The 21146-nt window shown below is 44.6% G+C and overlaps 1 protein-coding gene and 1 long non-coding RNA gene across 3 annotated transcripts in view; both read right to left on the reverse strand.

Annotated features, from left to right (window-relative positions):
* Positions 1-1918: 1918 nt before the first annotated feature.
* Positions 1919-21146, reverse strand: part of STK4 (serine/threonine kinase 4) — a 46540-nt gene continuing 27312 nt past the window's right edge. For both annotated transcript variants that reach the window (XM_040575411.1, XM_040575410.1), the window contains exon 11: positions 1919-5274. In XM_040575411.1, coding sequence (XP_040431345.1) covers positions 5116-5274 — 159 coding nt within the window. In that variant the 3' untranslated portion in view covers positions 1919-5115. The remainder of the gene's footprint in view (positions 5275-21146) is intronic.
* Positions 8522-20181, reverse strand: LOC121078849. The gene is made up of 3 exons (XR_005824764.1): positions 19986-20181; positions 19501-19506; positions 8522-8532 (listed from the first exon to the last, which is right to left on the reverse strand). It is a non-coding gene; the product is annotated as an uncharacterized LOC121078849 (long non-coding RNA).

Here is a 21146-nt window from a genome sequence, read left to right on the forward strand (position 1 = left end):
TTCAGCCCTTACCTGAACAATAGCAATTAACTCGTCTCTACTTAAATCAGTTTCCCTTCTAACCTTTTGAGCTAGCTAAACGAACAGTCTCAAAGCGGTGGAATTAAGCTAACCAACAGCACCTGGGCAGATCACACAATTTCAGGAAATGCCGTTTGCTGCCCACAAAAACAGGGGTCAGGCATGCAGGGGAGCCCGGCACCAGCGAGCGATGCAGGAAAGCCCAGGATGCGTCCACAGCCAGCCCCGGAGAGCAGCAGAGGGGAAAAACTGGCCCGTGCCTTCAAGATCATCGTCGCCACGGTCAGCGTGTGATGGCCCAGACCCTGTGAGCCTCTCGGGGTGAGGAGAGGAGGGTATGCAGCTCAGCACCCGCTGTGACACGGAGGAAGGTCTGTACCAGGGACGTCCTGCCGCTGCGATGACTCTGGGCGGGATGCAGGGGCACCGGGCTCCCTCCGCTGTATTGATCTTAGCTGCGACAGCCTGGAGGGGAGCAGAGCAGACTGTGCTTAATGGATGGAATGGAATAGTTTTAAAGTTTTTAAACAAGTTGGCTGCCTTCCTGGACTCTTAAATTAAAGGGCAATTAAGTCACTTTCAGTCTGGAAATAGCTGATGGGTGTTTCCTGCTTTGACTCTTAAATTTTGCCGGAGTGATTAATGCAATGAAAAACTGTCAACTCTCGAGTCAGGGCTGTCAGCCAACACCAAGAGCATTTATCTGAGTGCCTGTTCAGCTCTTCTGGCCTGTGGACAGAAGGAAATGGGACAAAATGAGGGTGTAGGAAGCATCAGCTGGGTGTTAAAGACAATGCCACCTGCACCTTAGTACTGACAACTATGGGAGGAGGAGAAAAACTGGGGCTATGGCTTCTTGGCAGGTTGATTATTTTTTTTTTTCCCCCATGGTGGGGAGAAACTTGGCTCAAGAGCCCCAGCTCAGGGCTACTTGTCAGCTGTTGTCTTTGTTAGCTACATGCAATTGGTATTTCTGCAGCACGTGCACCGCTCCTAGCATGAAACGAGTACATGTGAGCACTCCTGCGGTACGGCTGCGGGGCTGCTGCTGTGCTGGGAGCACCATTTTCCCTTCACGCAGGTGCTCTGCAGTTTCCTGGTGATGTTGCTGAGAACGTGCAAGTGCTGCAGGCTTTCCCAGTCACTAGAAATGCCCGCAGTCTCCCTCCCTTTGAATTCCACGCTCCTTCCTAACATTTAAAAGCTCACATCTATTTTGTTTCTTCCGGGATTGCTAACCGAGGCTGACTCCTGAATGAATTCTGTCTCTGGTTCAGTTAGTCATCCCTTCAGAACAGATTTAGTAACTGCTCAGGGAAACCACGTAAAAGCCAACAGTTCACCATGGGAAGGCAGCACCCACTCACTGTCAACTGCCTCCTTCCCCGAGCCAGAAAGCTGAAAGTGCAGCAAGTCAGCCAGAATTAGGAGTGACTCGAGCCTCACCTTTGTGTAGGGAGAAGGAACGGATGCATACCTAGCCCCAGAGCTGACTGCAGGCTCAGGAAAGGTGCTGCAGCACGAAGCAGGGATGGCAAGCACTGCAGCAAAGCTCGCTGACCCACCTGCCAGAGCTCCCTCCTGCACCTCCGATGTCCGATGTGCATCCTCGTGGGGAAGCGGCCTGAGCATCCACCTGCATCGTCCCGAGCTGCCGCAGAGCCAGCAGCACGTGGGCCTGCCCCCAAACCGAAGCAAATAACCCCCCCAGCTCTCCTGGAGGTGTAGCGTTAGCAATGTTTTATGGCTAAAGAACTGCCTGTTCAAAAACGCATTTGACATGTTTACTGCTTGTGTTTATTAATGCTTGTATGCTCGGCTAGAGACACCTCGTGTCAAAGCTTGTCCTGGTACGCCAGATGTTTTAACGCACAAATATTACTCATGACACTGATGCTTTCAGTATGGACAGTTTATTTGCCCCTCTGAACAAATCAGGCAAGATTTGAGAAAGATCAAACAAAAATATCCTGTATCAAACTCGGAAAACGCAATAAAAGTTACTATTCCATACATATACAAACTGATGACCAACGCTATTATATACAAACAGCCAGATCTTACAAAAGAGCATTTCAAGTCAGCACTTTATGCCAGTGTTGCTAATTTCTTTGTTACAAAAAAAAGTTAAAGCTACAAACTTCACATTATTATGTCTCGCATGACTGACATCATCGGTATCTCTGGGTTTCAGAAGCAAAGTTAATGGTTTGTCCAGAACACTTTCAGCAATGCAGATGGACCCAAGGAGCACGTGAATGCAGCTTCACAATTAAGGAAGCGTTTTTAAGGAAGCATTTTGCTTAACACCTTTGTTGGACAGCTTTCCCTTAGGGTACAAGCCTTGGTCTGGGTCTGAGGGACTCTGAGAAGCGAGCAGGCACTCTGCTCCCAGACACTCTACCAAGGGACCAAATAGGGAATTATTTTCTCTAACAGATTGCAAATCAGTGAAGGAGAAAATAATTCCTCTGCATCAGAGCTCCATGTGCAAGAAACATCAAGTCTCAGTTACTGCAAGCATTTACGAAAGGTTCAAAGACAGTTAAGCCATTGGACCAGTTTTACTTCTTTTGGTTCATTTGCTGTATTTTAAGACAATCACATCAGCAAAGCAGAGCATTTCAACAGTGCTTACATTCAGTTACAGCAGACACAGGTTGCATATTCCAAAAATATGCACCACAATAGGGTGCTTCACCTAAAAACTTGGGTTTTCTAATGCCCTCCAACCACTAGAAAGTTACCTACACAGTGCAGAGGTAAAACTACTCCCAGCAGAATCTGCTCGATCCATGCATGCAGTGCAGTTTGCCACATCCTACATCCCAACATCTATCACACCAGAGGTACAAACCAGGTGTGACCTAAAGCTGAGCTTCAGCGGGCCCTGCAGGAGCTGCCCAGCCTCCTGCCAGCTGCCTCTGGTCTCTGCACGGTGCTGGGAGAGCTGCAGCCCAGCGCACAGCCAGCCTGGGCGAGCCCAGGGGGGACGGATCCATCCAAGTGACTAATTCAAGATGCAGTACTTAACAGAGCACTCCCTCCTAAGCTGTGGGAGTTTCTTTGATGCAAAGGGCTCTCATAAATATTGCTCGTAACAAATATTCAGGGCAAAGCGTATTGCAGTTCCTGGACACGCGCTGTGCGAGCCCCGGTGTTCACGCAGCATGTCACCAGACTTCAGCAGAGTCCGGACTGTCACTGGTAAGGCATTTTAATCCATTAACAACAAAGATTTTAATTACTGGGCTTGTGCTGTGGAAGCAAGCCTTTTCCAAACTTTCCTGACGCTTGAGGCTATCAAGCAGCTGATTATCCCAGGACGTACAGCTCTTACCGCCTCCCGTTCGCCCTAGGGCCAGCTGGGCCGCTGATCTCCACAGCAGCTGTGTTAGCACTGCCTATGGAACTGGGACAAACCGATGCGACCAGATCTGCAGAGGGGGTACAAATGGCTTGGTTCCTTTCACAGCAATGGAGTATACCTGTTAACAGTGGGCAAAAGTCTGCTCCGAGCAGGGAAAAAGAGCCTCTCGAGGCATGAAGTGAGCACTTCTCTCCAGCAGCATTGGGTTCAGGAGACACTGCTATTTAGTTTAATTATCTGGGTGGCGTACCAAGGCCTATTGCAGAAGAATGACATGGAAACTCTTCTCTCCATCAGAGCACAATAAAAATAAATTGCTCTGTCCGAGTATTTCATCACTCACCAGACATCTAAAACTAGGTAACTGCTGTTACAGCCCAGCGGGCAGAGGCGTCACTGGTCTCTGCCCTGCAGCCAGGCTCACTTCATCGTTGCTCTGTTTTACCCTCCTCTCCACCAGCGTGAGATAATTGCACCATCCTCACAGCGATTGTACATGCTGGGTGTTTTCATTGAGCTACGGCAGGCAGAAACGGCAAGGTAATTTAAAGAGAAAGAACATGAGGAGCATCCAGAGGAACGGGAAGAGACTGAATCTCTTCCAGTAGGATATTTTTCATTGTCTTCTCCTCCGGATCAGCTCTGCCTCCACTCCACCCCATAACGCACATCTTTGTGCATCAACAAATGTTAATTTTCATTTTAATTTTTCTCATGTGCAGAAATGTGAAGGATTGTGAATTAAGTTTTTATTCCAGCACCTAAAGATGTAAATTTGAAATGATGAAGCCTATAAAATATTTCACAAACTGTGGAGACTTCTCAGTCCTCTCAGACACAGCAGAAGTACCTAATTCGGGAGAGGTTCACACTACTTCCACCCATTCAAATACTGGTTCCTTTCCCCAGCACTCCGCCATCAGCAGGGTTTCCTTAAAGGACATTTCCAAAGAGAGAGATGAAGTGGAATCTGCTTTGTTTTAGGTCAGATAACTGATTGGCTTTTGGTTTTAAGTCAACGTGGATTTTATGTTACAGAATATAATTTCTGATGGAGGCACAACATGCTTTATCTACTAAGATTAATTCCCAAATTACATAAAAAAAGGACAAAACTGAGGTCTTGAAGAAATCACACTTGCTTAAAGCACAAAGTGTAAGGCATGGGGCTTATTACAGGCTTTTTAAAAAACTGAGATTTAAGTTTCTTTCAAAGGCTGGAACAGTTTGTTCTGTTCAGTGACCTAAAACTTATCAGTACCTTAACAGCAGAACGATACAGTTAACAGCTCAAAATCGAGTCTGTGCATTCACAAAGAAAAACATGAACAACAAAAAACACAAAAGTTGCAGCCATTAAATACCACAATTCGTATTAACTTAAAACAAAGAAAACAGACTACTGAAAGTTCAGTTGAAAAGAGAGTGGGCCAACTTTCTTTAGTCTATTTCTACCTGTTCCTCTGATTTAAAAACAGGCCACCTAAAACCAGTAACAAAACTCCTTGGGATAACGTTCTAAATACATGTCTAACACTAAAACATACCATCAGGATTTTCCACTTAATGGCATTCCTGAGTTCACAAAGGTGCTATGGAGAAATAAATGAGCAGAAGTATTGCCCTCTGTTTTGCTAGCATATTCCAATAGAAATCAATGTGTTCAGTAGTCATAAAAGCAAGGAGCTGATTGTTTGAGGATGGAAGTATTTTCTACCGGTGGCTCAAAAGTTCTGCTGCCGCCGCTTCTTGGCTTCAATGGCATCGAGGATCGGCTGCCGCTTGGACTGGTACTTCTGGCGGATTTCCTCAATCTCCTGCTCCATCATGGGGTCCAGCGCTGAGAGCCTCCTCTGAAGTTCATCCACACTCCAAGTCTTTAGCTAGCAGGGAGAGGAAAGGAGAGCAGGCATCAGCGTCAGTACAGAAACCATCCGCACATCTACAGGGGTTTTGCTGCCTGTTAGAGTCGGGGAAGCTGATGGTCACAGCGCAGCTTCCAGCAGGGAAAGGTGGATCAGCTCTGCTCCTGCTGGGCTCCTCCCTCAGTGGGACCGCCATAAGCTTCAGGATACTGGGCTGCTTTTGCTCATTTTACAGATACACTATGGATTCTGCTTAGCGGGAGCATGAGCGTATAAAACAACCAGTGCAATGTTCCCCCCGTTGAGTTGGTCCGTTTTTCTAACACTTCACGTTGCAGTCTTAGCGCAGAAACACTGTACTGAAATGCAGCAGAAACAAAATTCTCTCTCCCTCCCCTTTTCTTGCAACCAAACTTCCTTCTGCTAAGTGAAGAAAATGAGGCAGAAGGGAAAAGGAAGAAAAAATCATTGACAAAAATGCATTTGAAAAAAAACCACACACCACATTTATGTACAATCAGGCTGAACATCAATCACGGTGAGGAATTCGGACTCCTCTGCTAAGTCAGAAATCCCAGAACGCACATAACAGGTCACCTTGGGTCAGCCTCATACAAATATAAGATGCAAGTACAATTTGTATTTCGCTGTCCACATGAAGCTGTCAGGCTAGTCTGGACAAACTTCCCTTACTCAATTTACTACCTGCTGCCCTTTGTTTAATTGTTTCTCTTGCGAGTGCCAATTCACCGAGAACTGGCACAGAAAAGTTTTATTCTGTGATTAAAAATGCCAAATTTGGCTCAGGACAGTCTGAACTGTCCATAGCTGTGCCCTTTACATAATATTGTAACCTGTGGAACAGAGAAGGTTTTAGGATAATGCTAAAAAATACGGACGCTCAGAGTGTTTCGCCCAAGTCCTTCTCCCCTCCAAGACCAAGAGACTCCCAGAAACGCACAGGAGACGCTGCGTGACAGCCACTGCAGCAGAACGGGGATGACTTTGTACCACCTGCTTTCAGGGCCCACCTGCTGTGGAAACTAAGAACAGGCAAAATAATTTTTTTGGTGCAAAAAAAGCATCGATTTTAAGACCTTCACCAAATGTCATAAATGAGTGATTTATCTTTACTTCAATTAAATGCAAGCGACACAAGTGACACTGCTGTCCTGGTTTAACTGTTGATTAGTCAGCTATTGCAGTTGTTTTTCAAGCCACTTCCAAACCAAACCACAGTCAAACGCCTGCCGCCTGTTATATGGCAACAATCGAATTACTGCCTGTGTAAGGGCAGTTGTATAGTTTGATCTTTCAAACTGTACAAAGCCTGATCTTTCTTCCTGAGGTGGCAGAGAGATCAGCCCCGAAACCACAGAGTCACCTGCTCATTGATTTCTCATAAGGTCTTCTAAAATTCCTTAGCATACCTACAAAATGCAGCCATACAATCACAACCCACTCCAATAATCTAGGCACAAGAGAAACAACCCCTTCCTAGCAGTGCTATGCGGTCGTTCTGCCTTTCCAATCAGCAAACCCTTCATTAGAAAGACACAGCACTTCCTCCACGAAGATACACATTATTTATACACAGAAACACACCTTCACCAGGCAGCAGCTTAAGCTGATGCATGGCACCAGTTGCCTTTTCACCCTGATTTACCGTGGAGCATTCAACATTCCCCTTCCTCAGTGTCCAGGGAATTGAACAGTCAAATAAAAATGTTTTAAAAAAAAAAAAAGAAGAAAAAAAGAGGGAAAGCTTGAATTAAAGTATTGAGCACATACATTAAACATCTATATTGGATCGGATCTTGAGATGGATGTCAGCTCGCACAGAATAACCCCTGCTAGAATACCAAAGGAGAGTTTGGGAATCGATCTGAAGCACCTCGCTCTTGGCTTAAGCCAACCATCGGAGGTCAGAAATCATCTCGGGGCTGCAATCTTCCACAGTGAAGCAGTAAGAAGAAAAATCTGCCCTACAGGTGCTCTTAAACATGACAGAGCATCCTGGGACACACTATGTGATACCGACACACAGAAAGACTTTCTGCTAAGTGTAAGCAACTGCTGCCAACGGATGCAATGGTTTTGACAATTCCTGTGTTTGTCAGGACAGATGGCTAAAAGTACAGAAGATGCTTGAGTACAGCTAAGCCTGGAGTGGGCAAAAGCCTACATCTATATTAATAACAAATCTGGAAGTGGGTTACCTGCGCAGACGCGTGATGCAGAACAGAGTAGCTGCTCAGAGACTGATTGTGGGTTACACCCGGAGATGTTGGGAGAAGGAAGTGAGGAAAGCGAATGCACTGCAGAAATCGAAGAGCACAGAAACAAGTCCTATGCGTAACACTGCGTGTTGATGTAGATGAACTCATTGCAGAGTTTTCACCTGGAATAACGTCAGCGTGGCTGTGACTGCTATGCTATTCCTCACAGAGGCAGAGAAGCCAGAGGGCAACACCAGTAAAAGGCCCAGAACGTGACTGTTCACCACAAATGAGCTGACGAAACTGATGCGAGCCCAATTACTCATGAAAGAGAACCAGTGCCCACGCAGCTGCAGAGAGGGAGAGCAGGGATGTCCGCTCCTCTGCTCCCACTGTGCTCCCGGCCCGCAGCAACACGAGCCCTGGGACACGGGCTGTGCTGTTACTCACCTCGTCTTCTCACTCGCACATGTGTCTTTAGAAGAAATAACAGAGCTGCTTAAAACACCGTGACCTCCATTTCACTTTGCTGCGTGGCAATTCATCGTAAGTCAACACCACAGACATTTTCTCCTGGAATGAAGTTTTTAAACTCTAGCGTATCTGGCTCTACAGCGTTAGGCTCCTGGGACAGTAACATTACTCTCTTAGAGAAATGCCAGAAGCAAAATAAGAAAAGAAGGACAAGGACAGAGCATCTCATGACAGACGGCTTTGGGGTAGAGCCTCAGCGAGGAACAGCTGTAATTAGAGCTGGTTTTAGCCACAGTGCTCAGTCCCATTCCCTTCCTCACTTCTCAGCAATTCTTCTCTTGCAAGAAATCTAAGTGTCTTTGTAAAACCTATCTATTTTCATCCACGGTAATCAAACAGCTACGACAACCTTTTAAAGGAAGGAATTGCATCTCAAATGTAAAGACTGATATAAAATACTTGGTGTAAGGTTGGTGGAACATATCCAGCAAGAAGGAGAGGTAGCAGAGCAGTGGAAGCGTTCAAGCAAGGTTACATATGCAGCAAGCTAATTTTAACAATTTGATTAACAGTTTTCCTTTTACTCAGGGTTTTGAGAAAGACCGTAGCTCTGTGATAAAGCCCAGTTGAAGACAAGGTGATCAGAGGTGCAGGCACTTCCCTGGCAGTCTCTCAGCCGTGGCTGTGCACTCCGCTGGTTGCTCCTCAGGCTGCAGACACCTCTGAGAGCAAGACCTTGTTTTACCATATCGGTAATTTCTGGTATGTAATTCGGAAGGACATATATAATCGCACCCTTTAGAAGAACATAACCTGCAGCCTTTCCACGCATACGCTGTAATGATGGACAAACCCGGAACAGATCATCTGATATACAATTTCTTCCTCCAAGTAAAAGATTCCTTGGCTATCCACGACATCCCCTTGCAAGCATTTCAGACAGACTTGCTGATAACTACTCCAACTGTACGATGTTCACATCAGCAAACTGCTTCTCCGAGTTCCCATCCTTTTGAATCAGCACTTTGAAAATTGTAAAAAAAAAAAAATGCCACTTGCATTTGTTGCAGTCAGGTAAAGTGTCAACGCAACCCGATATTGTACTGAATGTAAATGAACCCAAGCAAAAAGGGAATAAACAAAGGCTTTCTGCAGAGGTGTTAGCCAGAGCCACAGGTTCAATGCTCAAGGCCACCGTGATTCGAAACACATACCTGGGCACTTCTGTCCTGAGCAAGAGGCCACCTAAAAACCTGCCCCAGTATTTTTAAGCAGACTGTGCCAGGTTTGTGTCTCATGCAAGATCTGCTGCCAAACACGAAGCCAGGAGAATCAGCTCAGCCCCTTCCCAAACCCCAAGAAAACCAACCATAAAAACCTGAACAGTGCAAACTGTTTGGATGGGAAGCCGACAACTTGTCAGGGTTCTCTCTGTATCCACAGGCCTTATGCTGCTGAGCATCCATGCCTGACTTTCCTACAGCAGGCTCTGCAGCTTGGCCAGTTTGGGACCCAGCATATTTGTAAGGTCCAGCAGCAGCACAAGGTCACCACTGGCTGGGACCAGCCCAGACCAGTGCCATAAATACAATGGTGTCCAGCAGTCCCACTTCAGCTATCATTCCTAGTGCTCCTCTTCCATAAAACACTGCCAAGAAAACCCTTTTTCTGCATGAATTCCAAGCATCAGACAGCAAGGAGCTGTCTCCCAGCAACTTTCACGCGTTTCTCCCCCAACAAAGCATTTTGGCTGAGCACAAGCTGACGGCGCCTGCCCCACTGGGGTCCCTGGAATCACAAAGACTGTGGCAGGGCACGTTAAAAACATCTTCTGACACTGAATCTGACCCCTAGATTTAACACCAAGCCTTTTCTTTGCCACACTGCACACTATCGGGGCTTTGTTTTCAAATGCTCTCTTAAAATTCCTGAAGCTCGTGCCAGACGTGAACCCATCCATCACCAGGGAGGGGATGCAGTTCCTTTATCATCATCTTTCAAACCTGCAGACGGATGCTGTCTTCTGGAACGAAATGGGAATGTACATGACATGGGTGAGATGGGCTTATTCTCCTCACGGTGAAAATATGTCAACAGTTTTGCAGAACGACAATACTTCCAATCCTCATTACTACAGGAAATCCTCCATACGAAATCAGGAAGTTCCCGCTTTCCTTAACCCCCCAGTCATACCCCTCCACCATAATTTCTGCAAGTTAAAAACATGTTTGCAACACATTCACATAGTGTACTTTCTGAATATCCTCCCACCTTTACCACCAAAAGCCTGTGTTTTTTTTTGTTTGTTTGTTTTTTTAAAATAGGGAGCACCCAGGTGCAGCTATCAGTCTGCCTTTTAACCCAAATATTCCAGGTGGCATCCACTGCTCAACATAACTCGATGTCAAACTTTAAAGTTTTAAATAGCCCTTAGAAAAACTGTCTTTAGCAATTATCACTTCATAAGGGGCAGTGGGAGTTTGAAGACTAAAATACAGAAATAATAAAACTGCAGCTTCCCACACTACACAGGGAAATAAATTCTTGGTGGAAAAGATATGAGCTAGATGGGAACTAAAAAAACCCAACACACAAAACAAACAAAAAACCACACACAAAAAACCAACAAATTGTCTATTTAGCATAGCTTTTGTTGATATATTTTCCTTTTTTGCCTGGTTTTACACTGCAATTCAACAATTCTTGACTGTACGCCCAGAGATCAAAGACCCCAGGGAAACTCAAAACATCTCAAATCACATTAGTAGGGAGCACGACTCATTTGCCTGCACGAATTTAGACAAGCAAAATTTAAACGTGGCTTGAGAAGGGTTTTCACTGAAATCAAGTTATCCAAGCTATGCTAAGCATTAAATGCCAAAAAGGAATTTGCTGCTGGAGATAATGAAAACCATTACCGCTGTAATAACAGGCCTCAGAATACAAACTTTCAAACAGACTATTAAAGCAGAATTTATAGAAATGGTGTATGTACAAGCACACACGTGGAACGAGCTCATCTGATGAGGCCACAGAGCACCTAATGATTGTTTGGCAGCTCTTGAGTGCCACAGTAGTTACTTACCAGTCGCACTTTGATTTTCAGAAGAACATGGAAGTCAAGACTTCGAGTAATCATGAGCTGGACACTTAAAAATTAGACTAGATTCAAACAAGAACAGCGGTCACCCTGCCAGCATCAAGCCATCAAGGGAACAGGAGACACACATGTACGGGGGACAAGAGCCAGAACACACTTCTGAGCTCACCTGAGAGGGAAATACCCAGCGTATTGCTCCGAATCGTAACCTGGAGTTACACCGGTCCTTGGAACCACAGCTCCAACCGGGTGCCTGCGGCACTCAGCCAGGCTCGCTCCCACACCGCCTCTCGTGATGCAGAGCGAGCCTGCTGTGCCGTGGACGGACGTGCAAATCCACTCACTGAGACACCACTTCCTGTACGTCACATTTTATACTGAGTTTCAGACCTCCAGTAACAGGGTGTTTGGGGAAAACAAACAAAACCAACCAACCACCTGGGACTACAGGTGTCTGGAAGCATGTGAGCCCCTCACGTGAGGCTACTGATCACACAACACCAGGAGCGGCTACTAGAGACAAGCAAATTCCTACAAATAACGTAGTAAGTGTCCAGATGTCCTTTGGGAAGGGACGCTCATGGAAGACACTCATTAAACTCTTGCTTCGCTTGACCTCGAATCCCAGAGAGCTGTCAGCAATGCTAGCAAGATGCTCCCCTTCCGATAACACATAGGGCAACGCTTGCATTTCATTTTCAGGATCCTGCGAATCAGTTTGATGCATATCCACCTCAACTTCTGAACTCTTCTTCTATCACCTCCTCAACCAGAGTTTTATTTTTGGGCCACAGACATTGGGTGCTTCTTGCTGTGACTATTTGTAGCAACCACCTCGGAGCGCAATTCAGCTTGCAGAGTGTGAGTGCACGAGTGCCAGAGAAGCCCATGAGCTAGGGAGTGGTGTCAGGCCTCAAGAATTCATGAATGTAAGCTCTGACAAGTGTAAGAACTTAGATTATTCTGGAATTAGCCTTCTGTAACTTGAAAGACTGTTTAAACATGGTATCAATTAAATGCTCATACCATACATACCCTGAGGAAACGGATTACTGAATAGCACTATGCACTTTTTTTTTTAACCAGCAAAAGAAGCATTCAGTTTCTCTGGCCAAAATTAAATGAAGAGGGTGATTTCTCATGCTAAGCAGTGCTCCAGAGTTTAGGTCTTGAAAATGGTGATACAAATTGGTGTTGGAATAGCATGCCATTTTTTCTTCGCATTTTTCCTGAAATGCTGGCTCAGTACCATTTGGCATACTTTCAATCGCTGATCTAAAAATTAAGTGCCTTGTTCTCATTTATGTTTCTAGCATAAGGAGGCCTCATGTAATGCATGAGCAGGCATTAACTATTTATTCACTGTAACACCGTATCCAATGCAAGGGACATGAGAATCTAAGAACCTGCAGGCACTTAACACCCACTTTTCATCATGATTGTCAGGTGCCTACAATTTCACAAATCTGTCAAGAAGCCATGCTGCACAGAGGCTACGGTAAATCAGAATAACCCCAGTACCAAGACAAACATTAATTATCTTGATTTCTCCCCCTTTTAGCATGAGAATGTCAGTGAAGTTTCACACCGTTATGAAAGCAACGGATGAAATGCAGTCACTGCGGGATTTCATGCAAGATTAAAAATAGAGATATTAATCTTTCAAAGGACTTGAAAAATAAGTCTCAGCAGCACAAGCTTCTGCTTTTAATGCATCTTAATTATTTAGGCAATGTGCTAGCAAAACACATCATGGGCTGCAAGCACCCAACACAAGTCGAACAGCACTGCGGCTGGAGTCTCCAAAAGAAAGGGACTACCGTGAGCTGCGATGAGTGCACATCTGGAGACAGCTGTTTCAGGCCACCGTACCTGGACAACACAAGAACAACAACCTCAACTTTCAAGCAGATCAACATGTGTGTTAGAGGCCAAGTCAACTTAAGTCAGTGCACGTCAGCCAGCTACAACAGCTGAATGAGTAAAATCACAGTATGACTTTTTGTGGAGGAAATACAGACACTAACACAGCATTCAATCCCTAGCTGAACTGGAAAAAGGTATTTTAAAAGAGCTAAATCAGAGAAGACCCTTCTCAGACGATGTGTTTGGGTTAGCTTTATCTTACTTTTGCAAACGTGGATTTCTATGGCTCCTGGAAGTAAAACATCTTACTGGTACAATGCCTGTAAGGATCCTAGTTGCTTTACATGCTGCTTCACTTATCTGGTTAAAATAAAGGTGCATGATCCCAGCACATCTGCATTACTCCTACTGAGTTTCTGGAAGGCCAGGTGTGTCACTGTCCTTCGTGCCATGCTCTTGGCGGCACCGTGAAGTTTCTGAACTGGAAACTCCTGCCTCTGCAGGAGGGACTCCTGCAAGACCTGTCTCTGCAGCTCAGCACCGTGCCAGCTTACCTCTTCTAGCCGGGGGACCACAGCCTGACAGGCCGTCTGGGAAGCTGTCACAGAATCATAGACTCATTAAGGCTGGAAAAGACCTCCAAGCTCATCTGGTCCAACCATCACCCTACTGCCAACGTCGCCCACTAAGCCATGTCCCTGAGCACCACATCCAACCTTTCCTTGAACACCCTGACCACGCAAGGCACTGCTGCTGGTGCCATCAGGGCCACTTTGCCGGGGAGCTCTCACTCACCAGCAGCTGCCGAGGCAAAAGCTGCTTTCAGCACCAAGGTTTGATCCTCCTGGCTCAGCACGGACCTTCCTCGAGCTTGTTTGCAGTAGCTAATTCCTGTCACTGCTACTGAAGAAAGAGACGGACACGCTGCAGACACACAGCTGCTCCTTCACCAGCTAAGAGTCACCTTTTCTTTGCTGTCTCCCCAGCTCCCATTTGGAGGTTTTTCTCCCCCCATTTCCTTGAAGCCTGAAGAGCCGGGGAGAACTCTGCTGTTGGCAAGGTGTCAGAAAATTCCCAGAGCAGAAACCAATTTTCAGAGGAGCGTAGAGGACATACAGATCTCCCTGGCTGCTCGGGCTGCAGGGACGGACGCACGCGACGAGGACGCAGAGCAGTTGGCCCCGCTGCGAGAACGCCGCACCCCGCATCGCTGGCATCCCCGCGCTGCCCTGAGCCAGGAGCTGCACTTTGTCATTCCTTTCTGTAATCCCTAAAAGGCTCAAAAAAGTTTGGGTTACTGCCAGCACCACCATATAGCTCCTGCATAGCGTTATTACCCTCAGTAATGTACAGAAATTATATTAAGGAAAAAAAATATATATCCAAAGCTTTACTCATTGATGTGACTAATCATAAAAAGTTTGGTGTTCTGCTTTTTTTTTTTTTTTTAAGAGCAATGCATTTTAATCTTCTGCGCTTCAAGATTAAATTTCCTGTTTTTTTTTTTAACTTTAGTATGAATTCTAAGTATGAATAGCTTTATTCACTATTCACTTCCACAAACATCCCACATATTGTAGACACAATCTAAACAAGGGGAATGACAAATTGTGTCGGTGTTGTTCTGCAGCACTAAACTTCATGAGGTCCAAACCTTAAGAACCTTTAGGCACTTACAAAGTGGCTGACTAATCCTATGACCACCAAGACAAGTTATCTCACTGTTTTTTTTTTTTTTTTTTTTTTTCTCCCAGTAACTGAATTAGAAATCAAGCTAAAAGGTCAGCCTGTCTGGACAAGGGGAAAAAAAAAAAAAAAAAAGAGCAAAAAAAGAGCATCACTTGCTTATAAAAGACACTTGCTTGCCAGAGATTGGATTAAAGAAAAGCACTGCAGGGCTTTTTTTTTTTTTTTTAAGCTTTTTTTTCCCCTTCTTCTTCTCTAAGTGGTCATGCTTTAATTTTCTTAAGTAAGAGTACCAAAATACCTCTGGACATGCTAAAATAAATCATTTCGCTAGGCTTTGAAGATCCTGCTAGCAGTACAAATCAACTGTAAAGTACGCAGCTGGCCAAGTTGCCTTTTTTTTTTTTTTCCTCCCCTCTTTTAAGAAAAGCAATCTCAGAAAGTGCTGATTCCTTTAAAACAAATCAAAATTTCCAGAAACAAAGAAAGTTCTGCTTGGAAGGGTAGGTGGGTCTGTAACAGAATTTCTTTCTTACTCAGACATACCCTTCCCTTCTCTCTCCCTTACTCCTATGGGCTCCACTCACTCATGTATTAACGATTAATTTATTTCTTCGGGATCACTTATCCCAAGTGAAGTAGAACACCTGAAGAAGCAGCAGTAAAAACACCTGAAAGTAAGAGGGATTCCTTCAAAACGTACTGCTCAATTCCCGGAGCATACTATTACCAAGAGACATGGCTGGACCTGAAATGGCAACGCATTAGGATTAACACTAGATCAGAAGGTGAGTGCCATCTTCACTGAGAATGTAGCGCGAGAATTTGGCTACTGGAAGTCAAAGACATTGGAAAGAAATTCAGAACCCCTGAGAAAAGGTTACTGGGGAAAAAAAGGTAAGACAAGAACAGGTGAAATACTTCTACATATCGCCAACTTGAAATTCTCCACTTTTCCACAAAGACTGGAATGGGCTTAGTAAAAAGAAAAAAAAGCGTATTAAGACATTATATTAGAAACATTAACTTACCTGAAGACATCACGTGCTTAAGTCTGATAGGCACAATAAAGGCTTAAGACAGGCAGATTCATCTTCAGAGATTTAAGACTAAATCACCCATGGTAAATATTAACCTTTATTCAACAAATGTTTTTAATTCGAGTCTTAGTCCCCTAATTTATTTCCTGCTCCAGGAGAGTTGCTGAACAAGGTTTGTTTCCAGCGAGACCACACTGCTGCCTGACCTCGTGTACCCAAAAGCATGCAAGTCACAAAACACCAGGCTGACAGTGCTCTGCCTCTCCTTCGCTACAGGAGAGGAAACAATATCTGGCAATTTGAAGGCAAGGAAGACGGCAAGAGAATTAAATGCTTTGTGCAGAAAGACTGAACTGCGGAGATTTCAAGGCCGTTTTGAAAACGAACAGCTGCATGACCATGGGAGAGGCTGTCAGCTTTAAAACCAGAGGCATGTGTTTGATATCTCAGGGACAAATATTCTTTTAGAGCAGTCCCCTAGTGAATGAACCACCTCCATAAAATCCGTGGCACATGAACCTGCAAGCTTTGCCATGCAAGGTTTTCCCAAGTGCTCGCTATTACTTAGGCATCTATTTATAATGATCCTGCGTAATGGCAAGGTGCAAAACAAGAAGGAACTAAGCTTTTTTTTTTTTTCCCCAGTTATATTCTTTTCAGACTCTGTGTGCTAAGCTACTCTTTCTCCCCCTTTCTTGAAGGGCAAAGCTTGGGTTTTGAAGTCATCTTGTCACCGGGTATATGAGCTAAGGCAAACCTCCCGGTACACACTGGCTGCTGTAGGCAGCCACGGCTGACTGCAAACTCCATTACTTTCTTTGTTTGAGAGATGACTCAAATGTGATGGAAATCTCACTGCAGTCCCCTGCTGAGGTAAGAAGGGAGACACCAGTAACTACACGCACCGACCACCACTGGAAATTTGCAACGTGTAGACTTTTCTGTAGGTTTTAGAGCGACATACGCAAAAAGGGTGCACAAAGGCAAACGCACCAGCTCCAGAAGTCAGAGCTGGCATCGCTCCTCCACACAACATAATTTCAGGCACCTGTCTGGATGAGGCCCTGGCTACAAAGTACTTGTGGAGGCTAGATGGAGACTTTATCCCGAGACTCCTCCCTTCTGGTCCTGAGACTCAGATGTCCAAGAGAGAATCCCAAGCAACTCCAGGCTCCCGATGCAGCGTCTCCAACAGGAGCCCTTTCTGCTAGAGATGAGAGAAACCTGGGCAAACTTGTCTTTTTAAGCTGCATTACCCTTTACAAACATTCTTGCTGACAGATGAGTTGCAAGAAGATTTTAGAAGCATTTCAAATAGATCTCATCTGAGCAGCAATGTTCTTTCTGTAAGGGAGACACTGTGCCAACAACACACCCAGCCTCCAAGACAGATCTGGGGGCATAACAAGGCTCGAACAGGTTTTCTGAAGAATTCAGTATGCTCCGAGAGGCTTCCAACATCACACCTTCAATTATTAATTCCTCCTCCCTTCCTCCCAGAGCAGGAACGCACGTTGCAGCCTGACCTTTTAAGCACACAGCGGCAGCGAAACAAATCCAGTGATCAAAGACCCTGGCTGAAACACAGGTAGTTGCTCAGTTCATCCACAAAACTTTCAGTCAGTCTCAGCTGATTAAACACTACATTAGGAAAGGATAGTCCAGGATGCTGTATTTACAAGTCGGAATGCTTTCGTATGAATTTGATTTCAGGTGACGTTAATTCTGTCTCCGTTAAGGGCTGCGACCTAAACAATTCCACACAAACGGCAGCAACTCGGTTTGCTTCCCACTCACCGCAAGTTTCATTTGAAAGCTTTATGTCACAGAAAGCCTGCTATATACCAAAAAAACAGGAAAAATGAAATTTCGACAGCAAGTTGTAGCAGTAAGCGCTTTGCAATCAATGTCAGCACGCAGCAAAGTGAAAGCAGGTGGTGAACAATGACCCCGTTATAAAATGGAAGGGAGAAGAAAGCTATTCTCTTCTTGTATCTCTTCAGATACAAGATTCAAGCCAGTGAGCTACCTTTTTCAAACATTGCCAACGAATTCTAAACCCAGACGCATCTTCTGATTTTTTGTTGTTGCTGTTGTTCTTGTCTCAAAGGGATTTATGGAGGTGTGTACGACCTGCACCCACCGAGCTTGCCGTAAATCACACCAGTGGTTTGAAGCAGTCACGAATTTGATGAGGTTTGCAGTGCGGTCGGAGAGTGCCTCCCTCATGCAAATGTTCAATTCAAGACCACTTAACAAACAATAAAGGAGAAGATAAGCAAGCTGTTCCAGGGCTTCTTTTCAAAACGACTGTATGTTTGATTACAAGGTAACAAAATAAACCATCCTTCCTTAATAAAGATGTCACTAGCTAAAAGTATTTGCTGGGAAGAGCATACTAAATATGCTGAAAAGGTAACACTTGAAAGAAGCACAAACAATTAGCAGAGCTTTAAAAATTCTTGGCAGATGGCTGAAAGGAAAAAAGGAAATCCATTTAAGGGACATCAATGTTATAAATCAAGGCAGGTGACATTTAAAACTGTTGAATAAAACATATAAAAAGCTGTCTCTTTGTATAAATCATACTTCACAATAGAGATTACATCTAGGTAACACACTTTACTTCAAGATCTTACTCAATTAGTAGGAGATGCGATTGGGGTATGATTTCAGTTTTGGACGTTAGTAATTGCTTATTCCAGATTGCCTTCTGTTGTCAGAAAAAAAAATATATTTTTTAATTCAAGTCTAGTCCTCTCAATAAAAAAAATACATGGTCTTAATGCTCTCCCAATGAAAGCAAGCTTATTTTAAATTCAGCACAGCACAAATACCTTAAGTTTGCTTGTTTCCCAGCTAGAAATCTGCCAAAGTTGTGGAGAACACAGACAGAAATATCTATCAGTCATCCCAGATCTGCCTTTATCTCTAAAAATGATGAATACCCTAGCAAATAAGTTCGCTTTATGATCAGAGTAAAACTATGTGAATAAATCAGTGCCTGAGAAGTAATTTTTATTCCAGCCACCACTGGGAAAAAGAGGAGATCATAGTAGATGAAGGGGAAAAACTTTTGAACAGAAATGCCCTGAGGATTCACTGGAAGTGTTTGGTCAAATCTTGGAAAAGAATATTATATATACATATTAAAAATTGTTTTTCAAATGTGCACATTCTAAAATATTTTTTCTCCTAAGTAGAGAGACTTTCTAGAGCCTTAGCAACCAGCTCGGATTATTCACTTCAGTAATTTGGATGAGGGAAAAGAGGAATAAAGATTTGTGCAGAGACACCTTTACCAAGCTACTTAAAGGACAGAGATAAGTAAAAAGGAGATAAAGTTTAGAGGACCACATTAGAAGCAGGAATTATAAAAAGATAAACCACAAAAGGCTACACAACAGCAGCTTACCCATAAAATGCAAGTACTTTCCTTCTAGCACCTGCCGTACCCACATATCCTCAGCATGCCTTTTGCCTATTGCTAGAAGAGACCCAAAGACCAGTTCCATCAAAACAAGGACCAATTGTTTAGTCTGCCGGTGTTTTCAAAGCCTGCAACCGTACAGAAAATTCTCCCAAGTTTTTAATCGATTGACGAAGGACAGACAAAAGGCAGTAAAGGTATAAAGCATCGATGTTAGATTGCTGATAAATGCTACCCAAATGAATGCTCAGAGAAACCAAAGACATTGAATGTTCCACGTAACTGGTAGACAACAAGCTGTTCACAAGACAGATGACACCTCCACAGACAGAATACAATAAACTAGAGACTCGGGTCATTGTAAAGCAGAACGTGTTTACTGTTATTGATAAGCAATAAATCACCTGCCCTCTAACAGTTCCTCCCTACAAATCACTTCCACTGAAAGAAACGGATGGTTCCAGCACACAGCCGCTCGTCACCGCAGTCCTCAGCTGGGAGAGGGAAGACACGGCACCGAGAGGTCCCCTTTCAACCTGTGGTCACACTACAGCTGCGCAGGGAAGCGGCAGGGCGATGCACGGAGCCAAAAGTACTGTGAGATACCAGCTGCAGTGCTTGCAGAGTCACACCAGGGCTGAGCAGAGCACGGAGCTCCGGTCCGTGTCGGTCGCTGCACCCCTCTGGCTCAGACGCCAGCCTGCAGCGATCCGCCGCGGTTAGCATCCGTACCTGACGTGCGGACGTAGGTTCTGATCTGCAGGCACTGGCAGGTTGGTATCTACCACCAGACTCAAAAACACAACTTGATCCTAATGTGATTTAACGTGCTTCGAAATAATGAGACTTTCTGTAAACTTTTCAGTAAGAATTTCCTGCTCTTGCTGTCTCAGCATTAACTACTTTGTCTAAACTGCAGGGAGAATCATAGGATCATTAGGGTCGGAAAAGCCCTCCAGGATCACCTGGCCCAACCATCCCCATACCACCACCATCACCCACTAAACCATGTCCCTAAGCACCACGTCCAGCCTTCCCTTCAACACCCCCAGGGACGGTGACTCCACCACCTCCCTGGGCAACCCGTCCCAATGCCTGACTGCTCTTTCTGAGAAGAAACGTCTCCTCATTTCCAACCTGAACCTCCCCTGACACAACTTGAGGCCATTCCCTCTAGTCCCATCACTAGTTACCTGTGGGAAGAGGCCGACCCCCAGCTCCCCACACCTTCCTTTCAGGTAGTTGCAGGGGGCAATGAGGTCTGCCCTGAGCCTCCTCTTCTCCAGACCAAACAACCCCAGTTCCCTCAGCCGCTCCTCACAGGACTTGAGAAGGATTCACATTTTGATTTCATCACAACCAACAGCCATCGGTACAACTGAGCAAGGTGAAGACACTGAAACTAACATGCTTTTCTCTTCTGCTGCTAAAGGTATCAGAAATGTTTGGTGGTTTTGTATTTTGCTTTTTAATCTTTCTTTCCAATGCAATGTTCCAAGCTACTAATGCACAGAAATGAGGATGTTAATAAAAAACAGTATATCCCAGATGACAGCAGTACAATGAAACCTTTCACTCAGTAAATAGAAAATTATAGTTTTCTTTACGACTTCAGCAAAAAGAATTATACCTTTATTCAGGTAAGAGGAAAGCTTGTTTTCATTGAATGTTATAAAAAAAAAAAGGTACAAGCAGTTACTGTTAAAAGCTCTGGCTAGAACCAGATTAAAGAAGGGCACAAAATAATTAGTTTCCTATTGGGTAAATATAAATGGACATAATGCCTTCTAAATCTGAAGACTTCAAAGCTATCGAGAGAAGGATGTAGATGCCATACCAATTCCTGCAGTGCAGATAATTCTAAAACTCTGTGATGTGAACATACTCTAGAAAACTTACTTTAATAAACTTAAAAAAAATAAATAAATTCCTTGACATTTTCCTTTGACAGTTTGCCAGACTGTAGGTTAGCCTCTGAGCAAATTACAACCTGCAGTGTGAAATGCATTCCTGTTCCTCTCTCCGTTGTAGCACTGGCCCCGCTTACCTTCCTGCTCGCTGCAGCCCCCGGCAGG

The sequence above is a fragment of the Cygnus olor genome, chromosome 16, assembly GCF_009769625.2.
Source record: "Cygnus olor isolate bCygOlo1 chromosome 16, bCygOlo1.pri.v2, whole genome shotgun sequence".
Classification (NCBI taxonomy): domain Eukaryota; kingdom Metazoa; phylum Chordata; class Aves; order Anseriformes; family Anatidae; genus Cygnus; species Cygnus olor.